The sequence below is a fragment of the Neophocaena asiaeorientalis genome, unplaced genomic scaffold (genome assembly GCF_003031525.2).
Source record: "Neophocaena asiaeorientalis asiaeorientalis breed wild unplaced genomic scaffold, Neophocaena_asiaeorientalis_V1.1 scaffold65, whole genome shotgun sequence".
NCBI lineage: Eukaryota > Metazoa > Chordata > Mammalia > Artiodactyla > Phocoenidae > Neophocaena > Neophocaena asiaeorientalis.
In genome coordinates this window covers 18,152,150-18,162,671 of record NW_020173215.1, presented here as the reverse complement: position 1 = coordinate 18,162,671, position 10,522 = coordinate 18,152,150, and the positions used below count along the sequence as shown (strand labels likewise).

General features: G+C 63.9%; 2 protein-coding genes across 2 annotated transcripts in view; both read left to right on the top strand.

The window, feature by feature from the left end:
- The window catches only part of HTT (huntingtin), a 135,895-nt gene extending 134,646 nt beyond the window's left edge, over nt 1–1,249 (top strand). Inside the window, exon 69 of the mRNA XM_024745086.1 lies at nt 510–1,249. Coding sequence (XP_024600854.1) covers nt 510–723 — 214 coding nt within the window. The 3' untranslated portion in view covers nt 724–1,249. The remainder of the gene's footprint in view (nt 1–509) is intronic.
- Nucleotides 1,250–9,322: 8,073 nt separating this feature from the next.
- Nucleotides 9,323–10,522, top strand: part of MSANTD1 (Myb/SANT DNA binding domain containing 1) — a 6,787-nt gene continuing 5,587 nt past the window's right edge. Inside the window, exons 1-3 of the mRNA XM_024745084.1 lie at nt 9,323–9,523; nt 9,725–9,869; nt 10,134–10,470. Of these exons, the coding sequence (XP_024600852.1) occupies nt 9,323–9,523; nt 9,725–9,869; nt 10,134–10,470 (683 nt within the window). The remainder of the gene's footprint in view (nt 9,524–9,724; nt 9,870–10,133; nt 10,471–10,522) is intronic.

The window sequence follows — 10,522 nt, the reverse complement described above, 5'->3', positions numbered from 1 at the left end:
GGGTGGGGGGCAAAGAGCTCCTCCCGCCCACTCTGGTCCGTGCAGCTGGGTGTGTCCCTCGTGCTGCTTCTCTTTATTCTTTGTCACGTGCCTTGTATCACTCTCTTGGGTAAAAGCTTAAGTGAAGATCCAGTTCCCACCCCCAAGATGCTGGCTGCTAAAGGGACATTCCCCTCCTGTCAGCCGCCCCCTAAGACAGACCGCAGAGCCTCGGAGCAGACAGCCGTCCTGGCGCTGTCAGCGGCCCTGGAGGGCGGCACGGCTCTGCCCTTGGCGCACGGGTGCCAGGCCAGGGAGGTGCTGCCCAGAGGAGTGCCCTCCGCGGGGGGCTCTGGCTTCCCGGAGCCAAGGTGGGAGGCAGCTGCCGCCTCCACCCTGTCCGCGGCTTGGCTTGGCACTCGGAGCTCCCGGGCCGTTGGCAGGCCTGTGTCAGGGCAGGGGTTCCCGGGGAGGACGGGAGGCAGGTTCCCCCCACACTTGCAGCCTTGTGCCCTTAACCGCCCTGCCAGCCTTCCCCACGTCGTGAGCAGGATGGGCAAGCTGGAGCACGTGGACGTGCACCTCTTCTGCCTGGTGGCCGCGGACTTCTACAGACACCAGATAGAGGAGGAGCTCGACCGCAGGGCCTTCCAGTCTGTGTTCGAGGTGGTCGCGGCGCCAGGAAACCCGTATCACCGCCTGCTGGCTTGTTTGCGGAACGTCCACAAGGTCACCACGTGCTGAGCGCCCACGCAGGCGGAGGCGAGGTGGCGCCAGGACTCGGGGCCCCGCCTGCACCGCGCGGCTCGGCCTCACCGCGTGCAGGGGACGTATGCAGGAATCTTTGGGGTTGAGCCTGAGTCCTTGCAGGGGCAAGAGCAGCCGTTGCTGACCCCCCGTGCTAGAGCTAGCGTTAAATGCCAGTCGCCCGGTGTGTACTTCCTCACATGCGGCCTGTTCGCTGTCACCGGGTCCCAGCTGCTCCTGCCTCGGCCCTCGCAGGTCGGCCGTTAGCCCCTCTGCTGTCCCGCAGGCGGGAGGTGACGCCACGGGCCTCCCAGAGCACCCCCCGCATCTCCCCAGCGAGGCGCGGGGTCCTGGGGTCTCGCTGGCTCCTGCAGGCCTGCGTGCCGCGCTGGCATCGGGCCTGGGCGGGGCGGGGTGGCTGGGAGCACGATGGCCCGCGCCGTTCTTCCCTGTCTCTGTTTTCTTCTCAGGATTTAAAGTTTAATTATATCAGTAAAGAGATTAATTTTAAGGTAACTTTCTATGCCCGTGTACAGTCTGTGCATTGTCGAGTCTGTGCTGCGTGTCACGGCCTCCGAGGAGGTCGACAGGAGCCCCTCCCTCTCCCTCCACGAGACTTACTCTGGCGTTCCTCTCGCCCAAGCCCTAGTCCCCCGACACGCCGCCCTTTTTTGTGCATTCACGTTTAGTTAGAGTTTAGGGAGGTGTTGGCGTGCAGATGTCTGACTGGGAGTTCCCCTTGCCCCCTTACGAGTTAGGAAGGTTCCCCCGTGGCTGTCCTGGTCGTGGGCAGTCAGCTCTGGGGCACAGATGGCTCTCAAGGCTCTCCCACTGGGGACGGGCGGCTCCTGGGCACTTAGCCGACCAGGCCGGCCCGCCTGGCCGTGAGCAGCCTCCGTCCTGACCAACACCGTCGTCCCCCCGCTCCTGTCCTGACTGGGGCTGCGCTCTACCCAGGGGCTGGCCGACGGGTGTTGGGATCCGAGTCCCCCGTGTCCCTCCTGCACAGTGGGGCCCAGATGCTCGCCTGGTCTGGCAGCCCCGAGGGTGTAACAGCGTTAGTTGTCTGCGCCCCTCTTGGTCAAGAGCAAAGCTTGAGTCCTGGCAACTGTTTGAGAAAGGCCCGAGCACATCCTCGGCTCCCTTTCAGTCCGTCCGTGGGGCCTCCTTTCAGCACAGGCGGGTGCGGGTCTGTGCCCACTGGACCCGTCGTGGGGCAGGAATGAGGCCAGCCAGGGCCGCCACTTCTACCCCAGGCCCCGGCCCCTGGACCAGCTGTTTCTGGGCCCAAAGGAGCCACATCATCAAATGCACACGGGGCGTGGACAGTCGAGTGCCCTTGGCCAGGGGCTGGTGGAGCGCTCACGGGCAGGGCTCTTCAGGTCCCCAGAGGCAGCCAGTCATTTGGTCACCGTCATGCTGGCCAGTTTGCTCATGAGCTCAAGTGCAGTCAGGTTTGGGGTGTTTCACTGGCAGGTGGAGATGACTGTGAAGCTGACTTCCAGAGTCTGCCAAGGGGAGGAGTCCTTCGGTGCACGGTTAGCTACCCTCGCGTCTGTGCGACATCTCACCGTGGCGCACACGGCTGCGGGCACAGACCCAGGCCGCTTCCACCCCCAGAGCTGCCGTGGCTTGAGGCCGGCTGGGGTCAGAGTGTGCGGCCAGGGGAGGCTGTGGGAGCCCCTCCTCACAGCAGCCCTTGACTTTTCCTGCCTGCCCCACCAGCGCCCGGCAGAGGCCTCGCCCGGCCAGGGCGTGAACAGTAGAAACGGGTCAGAGGTCCAAGTAGGACCTTGGGGAGGATCTCCTGACTCTGAACAAGAATTGAGAAAAGTCACCGCTCTCTCTCCCTTTTCACTTTGGACTCCCACGTTATTTCAGCAGCTCCGAGGTAGACGCGTCGCAGGCAGACGTCCCTGCTTAGACGTTCACGCTTGTTAGAAATAGCACTGTGAATGTAAAACTGGGAACCGTTCCCCTTAGGAGTCATAGCACCGGGCTCAGCTGAGTTTGGTGGGTCCTCCTTGTTACCACGTGACCTGTAACAGCCAGTGCTTAACGAGGGGGCTTGAGCCCAGCTCTGGCCCTAGGTGCCAACCCAAAGACTTGCCGGTGTGCCCCCGAAGTGGATATGAGTTTATGAGATCACTTTACCCGTGGATGAGTACGTGTGTAATGTGTTTGTATGTATCTGTATTCATCAAGACAGACAGGCGAGGCCTCTGAGAGCGGCCATCAGTTCTCTGTAGAAGCCGACCTTCCTTAGACCTGCCCTGTGGAGTCGGCTGCATGGGGTCATTAAAATCCCACTGAGAAAACAGTCCACCTTGTCAGCTCTCTGCAGAAGGGACTCACTTGACCAAGTTCCTGAAAGTCTACGGCGAGCACCAGTCCTACTGCCCGTCCACATTTTGTAGAAAGTATCGTTGATGTGATCGTCAGGTTTGTTTTCTGTTTTTATGAGTTTATGAGATCACTTTACCCGTGGATGAGTACGTGTGTAATGTGTTTGTATGTATCTGTATTCATCAAGACAGACAGGCGAGGCCTCTGAGAGCGGCCATCAGTTCTCTGTAGAGCGGCCATCAGTTCTCTGTAGAAGCCGACCTTCCTTAGACCTGCCCTGTGGAGTCGGCTGCATGGGGTCATTAAAATCCCACTGAGAAAACAGTCCACCTTGTCAGCTCTCTGCAGAAGGGACTCACTTGACCAAGTTCCTGAAAGTCTACGGCGAGCACCAGTCCTACTGCCCGTCCACATTTTGTTGAAAGTATCGTTGATGTGATCGTCAGGTTTGTTTTCTGTTTCTTTTGGGGGGTGTTTTTGTTTTCCTGCTGGTGACACAGGAAAGATCTGAGTGAAACCAGGGTAGGGCTGGTGGGCGATGCGCTTGCGCGCCTTCTCGGAACCGTGCCCCCCGGGGCGGCCCCCTGAGCCAGGCAGGGGCTCTCCAGCCTCCTAGTGCCCTTTACCGCGGGCTCTCCCACTCCTGCAGCCTCGTAGCCTCTCAGGAGGAAAGAAGACGCTGAGGCGCCTCCAGACACCCACAGCGTGGCGTCAGAGGAGGCCCTGAACCCCAGAGGGCCCCCTTCGTGGCCGGGTGTCACTGCCCAGCCCTGGGGCGTGGGCGGCTCATCCGTGGAGCCGAGGGGAGCCCCTGCTGTCGGCGCGGGTTCACAGAGCTGCGCGCGGCCGTGCCGCAGGGAAACTCCTCCGGGGCCGCGTGGCGTGGGCCACTTGTCTGTGGTTTGCAGGTGTGGACTCTGTTCCATCTCGATAACGTCTCTTCCCGGCACGTGGCCTCGCTTTGGCTTTTGTCCCTCTGCGCCGTGGCCGAAAGTGTAGCTCCCGGCCAGGGTGAGACTCAGGGCCGTTCTGCCCGCTGGAGCAACAGGCGGGGATGCGAAAACCACCCCGAAGGCCACCAAGGCTCGCTGGGGAGCTCGGGGTGCCCCCGCGAGGAGGGGACCACGGGCCTGGGCATGCGCTCAGGTGGCGGTGACAGCCGGAAGGGGCCTGGAGGGTTCAGGGGCACTGTTTCCCCGTGCCTGGCACCTTCTAAAGCAGCTGAAGAAACCCACTTCCCTCGAGCGCATGTGGGAGCATCTGGCCCCACACAGTCACGGCAGGGTGACCTCTGGCCCTGGAGGATTGTGGCCGTCGTGGACCTGCCGAAGGTGGTTGGGCTCTGAGCTCAGTGGGGCCACCTGCCTGTACTCGCTGCCTCGAGCCGCGGCGGAGTGGCCGTCGGCAGGGGTTTGAGCTCATGCTGTGCCACCGCCACTGTCCCCGCCGTCCCTGCCACGCTGGGCACCAGCAGGGCTGCGATGGCTGCGTCCCGGAGCCTGGCCCAGACGTGACTGTCTGCGAGAGGAAACTGCTACAAACATTGTACTTATGAATTAAAAGAGAAGAACTAGGCGATAACTTGCTGGGTGAGGCCTGCTTTGCTTGTGGAGAGCCTAGACCCCGCGGCGGGGAGGCAGGGATTGATACCACACCAGCACGAGCCCAGTGCCTCGGTCGGGGGCCGCCGGTCCGGGTGGCTGGCCGTGAGGGGCTGAGGAGGCGACCCGCGGGCCGCCTCACAGCGGGCCTCCTGCCCGCACACGCGGCCACAAAGGCTGTGGCAGTTCTGGCGGCATCTCCCAGGGGCCGTGGGGTTTCGCCCGGAGCCCTACCCTGGAGGGGCGGTCAGGGCCGGCACAGGTTCTGGGGGGCTCACTCGGGGGCCGCGACCTGACTTTTGAGCCCCTCACGGTCTAGCTGCCCCTTCCGCCTCATTGGCCATTGGCCCCCGTGCTCCTGGGCGACAGGGTGAGGCGATGCTGCCCTGTCTCTTTGAGCCGGTGAGTTCTTCCCGCCTGAAATGCTAGCTCCTCCTGGAAGTCTTCTCCACTCAGCTGAGTGGGCACCGTCCTTCCCAGCCCCCGGGGACCCCGGCAGTGAGCATCTCGGTCATCTCGGGGCGCTGGTGATTGCCCACCAACCTGCAAACACAGAGACCCTGGGCCGCGGGCTGCCCCGGGCAGGCGCTTCACAGTGTCTGCTGAAGTCCCCCCAGTTCTGGGAAGTGGGCGGCCCCGAGCCCGACCGTGGTGGGTGCCCCGAGAGACGGCCGAGCGCGGGTGGACTGGCCCCTGCCTGTGGTCACGGCCGTGTGACCGCACACGCCTGCGGACAGGGTGTCGGGATGTGCGCAGGCGCCGCAGGTGCGGGCAGTGTCGGCAGGAAGCTGCTTGGAGAGCGTTCGGCTGCTGGGCCTTGTGGACGGGCCGCACGGGTTCGTTTCCACCTGAGTTGCTCTATGCGTTTGGGAAGACCATGTCGCCTCCACAGGTGTGTCTCCTCTGTGACACACCTCCAGGGCCCCTTCAGCTCACCCTTCAGAGCTGCCTAAGCTCTACCCGCCCCTCCCTGGTCCAGGCGAGGCAGCCAGACCCTGGCTGGTACACCTGGTCCACCTGCTGTTTCCAGAAAGGAAATGCCCCCAGATCCCCTGGAAAGAAGCGACGGCATGTCCCCCACTCACCCTCCAGCCACCGTGCACAGGTGCCCTCGGTAAAGGGCAAGACCCCTCTTGTCTTCAGAGGAAGCCCTTGCTTCCTGACCTGACACCTGAGAGCCCTTCTGGGTCTGGGGGTGCCCGGCCCAGCCTCACCCCTCAGGGTAGCCTGGCCATGGGCCCAGGCACCGCCGGACGGGGCATTCTGCCAGGGCCCGGGGCCTGTGGGCACAGGGTGGGCCTGCTTTGTGGGGTCACCAGGGCTCTTGGGAAACCGTGAGGGTGTCCCGCAGTTTCCATGAGCTTGGGGGCCTCAACGGCCTGGCTTCTCCATCTGGACGGCTCATCCCCACTGGCCTTCCAAGCAGGAAACCCAGGGCCCGTCACGGCCACGTTCTCTAGGGGCCTGACACTCCCAGGCCTTCACCCCGTGCTGTGGACGGGACGGACCACTGGCCAGGCCTCCACTCACCCGGCCCAGGGTGTGCTCGGAGGCTGGCTGGCCCGGTGGAGCCGTTGGGTCGGGGTTGGGTTCTGCGTGCTGAGGCGGAGGACTGAAAGTTATGGTCTGGGCTCCCGTTCACGCGGGGAGAGGATGGTGGTGCCGGCACGGTCGTCACCCCCTGGCACCAGGGAGTCCATCCTCCCGACCTGCCCTCCTTCAGCTCTGCCCTGCCTGCGCCCGGGCCTGGACCCATCCCCCACACTCCCTGTGCTTCCCTGCCTCTGCCCAGCTGGGGGGGTCTTCCTCGGCCAAACCCCTGCCTTCGGAGACGGGCTCAGCTCACCGCTGCCTGCTCCCAGGAGGTGCTGGAGGCCCCTGAGAGACGCCCCTTTCTGCCCTGAGCCTCCGCGGGGGGAGACGGAGCCCTGTGCCGAGGTTCACAGCCCTGCCCAGCCGAGGGCACGTGGGCCCACCCGTGGGGCCGCTGGGAGCTGTGCCTGCCTTCCCCACCTGCCTGGCCCCTCCTCGTCCTTGGACGCCGAAAGTGAGGGCTCTGCTTCCGGGAGCGTCCCCCGGGCCCCCCTCTCCAGGGCTTCCGGTGCCCCTGAAACCTGAGAAGAGACGGTTGGAGCCCAGCCTTTTACCCTGACTCTCCTGGACGTTTGGCTGGAGGCCTAGCAGGGGGTGTAGATGCCTCCTCCGAGCCGCCTGGCTGCCAGGACCCTGAGCACGGGCAGCGATGCCTCTGGGCCACAGCTGCCCTGCGGAGGCATTGGGACCCGCTGTCCTGGGGTTGACCAGGCCGGGTGCCCTGGGGCAGCAGCTTTTCCTGATGACAATTCACCAGCCCCAGCCAGGCCAGCACATGGGCCTCTGCCCTCTCCCAAAGCTCCAAGGAGGGTTTGGGTCGGGGGAGGGAGGGGGCAGTGGGAAGGGGTCCCAGGGCCTTGGAGGTGCAGCCTCCAGCCGCATGTCTGGCGGTGGATACTTGTCCAGAGAGGACGACTCCTGTGCTCTGAGCTCCACTGTAGGTGAAGACGGGGGCTGGGGGGCAGGGACGGCCGAGTCACAACCCGAATTGGTGGAGCTGGGTCTGAGACCCTGAGCCGGCTTTGCCTGCCTCTCCCTTGGTCCCCCTGCCCCTGGTGCTGGGATGCACTGAGGCAGCCCTGCTCTGTTCTTGGAGTCGTGGTTGAAGAAAGGTCCACCTGGAGGATGGTCAGGGTTGGCACACGCTCTGGGGGACAGAGAGCCAGCGCTAGGGCCACTTGGTAGGTTGAATCCTTCGTCTAGGGCGGGGCGGGGGGGAGGTTTCCTGGAGGAGGTGGGACTTGCGGTCACTGGTTCACTTGGCAAGCACTACTGAGTGCTCTGTGCCAGGTACCCAGGCCGGAGGAGTGCAGCAGTTGTCAGCCTTCCTGGGCGGTGCTGTGTGGTGTCCCTGTGTCCCTAGAGAGGGAGGGGCCTCCGCCAGGAGCTGATGGCAGGCCCGGGCCCTGACCCAGGGACCCCTGCTGCCCTCCCCCTCTGCACCCCAAGTTCTGACTGTGGGGGAGGGAGGGAGCCCCAGCCAGCCCACCCCATCCTGAGCACCTCCCCTCCTTCCGCCTAGGGCTTCAGTCCGCCTCGCAGGGTGTCAGAGGGCGAGCTCTGGGCACGTGGGTGCGGGGGTGGGGGCACCTGGGCGGAGACTTGGGGACACCTCGCATCCCAGGCTCAGCTTCCCTGTCCTGGGACGGCTCAGACCGAGAAGCTCCTGTCATAGTCAGGCCCGAGGAGGGTCCTCTGTTGAAGGTGGAGGTTTTCGGCCTGGACTTTGTGAGCCCTTCCCCCCGAGTTCAGGCCACCCCAGAACCCCGAGGATGCCAGGCAGGTTCACGGATGGGCACGCTGGCCCGTGGGCCTGGGGGTGGGGCGGGGGCACCACGTGGCCATTGCGGCCCGTCCAGCAAGTGTGAGGGCCCTTGCTGGCAAGCCACCTGCTTGAGTTTTACCTTCAAAATGTTCAGTCCCGATGCCTAAGGTGACCCTTCTCTCTGAAGCCCCCGCAGGCTCCACTGCTCTGGTCTTCTGCCCGCTAAGGCTTGGTCCCCTGGCCAGTCCCGGTGGGCACTCAGTCCCTAGGCCCTGCCGAGGTGGCGGCCCATCCCCAGCCTGGCTCTCAGGCCCTGCTGTCCTGCCCTCCCCGTTACAGCCCCACCACCTCTCACTGCCCGTCCTGCACGTGCTCTGGGCCGGGCGGCCTTGCTGCCTCTCTTGGCCGGTCCTTCTGCAGAGCTCTCCTTCATCCTACACTGCACCACCTGGCTGGTGCTGGAGGTCCGTGTCCCTGTCCCCTGAGCCTCAGTCAGACACTGGCGGAGGCCGGCTGAGGGTGGGTGGCCGGGGACCCCAGCCAGTGCCAGTGGTCGCTTTGTCCAAGGTCAGCATTGGGGGGCCTCCCATGAGAGCCAGGAAGCAGCAGGGGCGTTTACCCAGGACCATGGGCAGAGGAGGCGTGACGGTGTCCTTCACGGGGAGCCTGCCGGCCACTGCACGACACAAATCAAGCCCAGTCCCGAGCCAGCCTGCCTGGGTTCAGAGCCCAGCTTGGCTCCTTGACCACAGCGTGACCTCACCTTTGTCCGTCAGGCTGTTCATCTGGAAAATGGGAATAACAGCAGTGCCAGCCTCCCTCGCAAGGGTGCCGTGAGGATCAAAGTAGAAGACACAGACGTACCAGACATAGTGCACTTAGAACAGTGCCCAGTCACCTTAGCAAGCATCACAAAGCTGGAAGGCAGAAAATAAATGGCTGGCTCAAGGAAGGTCCAATTTGCAGGAGGGAAAAAGGGAAGAAGGACCAAAGTGTATTGAATAGGAAGACTTCAGAGAGGAGCTGATGCCAGAACAGGGTTTTGAAGAATGAATAAGAGTTTGCCAGTAAGTCCGAAGGTGAAGTCTAGGCAACCTGCTGGGAAGGGAGGGGATTTACTTGAGGTCAGTCCTTCGTTTGTTCACTCCTTTATACAGCAAGGCTTCCCCAAGCTGTTTCCTGCGGGGTCGTGGGGTACAGGAGCAGCCCACCCAGCCAAGTGGACCAGGCAGGTCTGGGTGTGGATGGTGCTGATTGATGCAGGGCGATCAGGGCTGCGGTGGGGCTGCCCATGGTGAGAGGGATCCACACCACCCGCTCCCAGCTACTCTCTGGCCTCAAGCACTGTGCCGGCTCCTCAGCCCACCCCATGTGTCACCCAGGCCAGCAAGCATCCCGCCTGCAAGGAGGGGAGCAGGCAGACAGTGGCCGAGCCAGGGGTCTGCTCGGGGCCGGAGCCCTGCCCCCGCCCAGCCTGGTGGTGGTGGCGTTTGTACCGTAAGTGTGAGCGTGTTGGCCGGAGGATGGCTGTGTGCAGGGCATGCAAGTGGGTGGGTGTTGGTGCACACACGTGTCTGCGGGTCCCCAAGAGTGTGTTCCTGTGTCAGTCTCGCCGTCTGTCTGTCTCTGCCCCTGCCACCCCTCTGTCTGCCGTCTCTCCTCCTCTGGGTCTCCTCATTTGTTTGCACCCCAGTCCCTTACCCTGGGCCCTCCCTGGGCCCCCGCCTGTGTGAGCCGGGGCGGGGCAGAGGCGGGGGCTGCGGCCTGGACCCCACCTCTCAAGAGCCCGGTCTGCCCAGCGGAGGTGCCTCGTTCGGTGGCCTGGGCCGGCCAGCCTGGTGACAGGGCTGGGGCGCGGGGCGGGGCCGGGAGCCCGGGCCGCCGGTTTGGGGTCTGGCTCGCTCACTGCAATGTTGATGGCCCGTCAGGGCGGCCCTGATTCCTGCGCTTTCAGTTAAAAGGTTTCTGTTGTTGTAGCTTATGCAGTTGCTCTGTTGCTATGGAAACGTGACATCAAAATGACGTTTCCCGTTTAAAAGCTTTTAACTAAATTCCTGCCTGTCAGATGTAGGCCCCATTTTGAGCGAGGAGCTGCCTTCCAGGAGCGGGGCTCCCGCTGCTGTGGTGCGCAGGCCCCACGCGGCCCGGCCCGAGCGCGCTCTCTAAGCCCGCAGGTGCCCCCGGCATGGCAGCGGCCGAGGTGCCCGGCCGCCTCGTGTCCTCGCAGACGGAGAAGCACCGGCGGGCCCGCAACTGGACGGACGCGGAGATGCGTGGCCTCATGCTCGTCTGGGAGGAGTTCTTCGACGAGCTGAAGCAGACCAAGCGCAATGCCAAGGTGTACGAGAAGATGGCCAGCAAGCTGCTGGAGATGACCGGCGAGCGCCGGCTGGGCGAGGAGATCAAGATCAAGATCACCAACATGACCTTCCAGTACAGGTAGGCCCGCGGCCACCGCTGTCGCCACCACAGAGCCCCAGGGCGCCCCAGG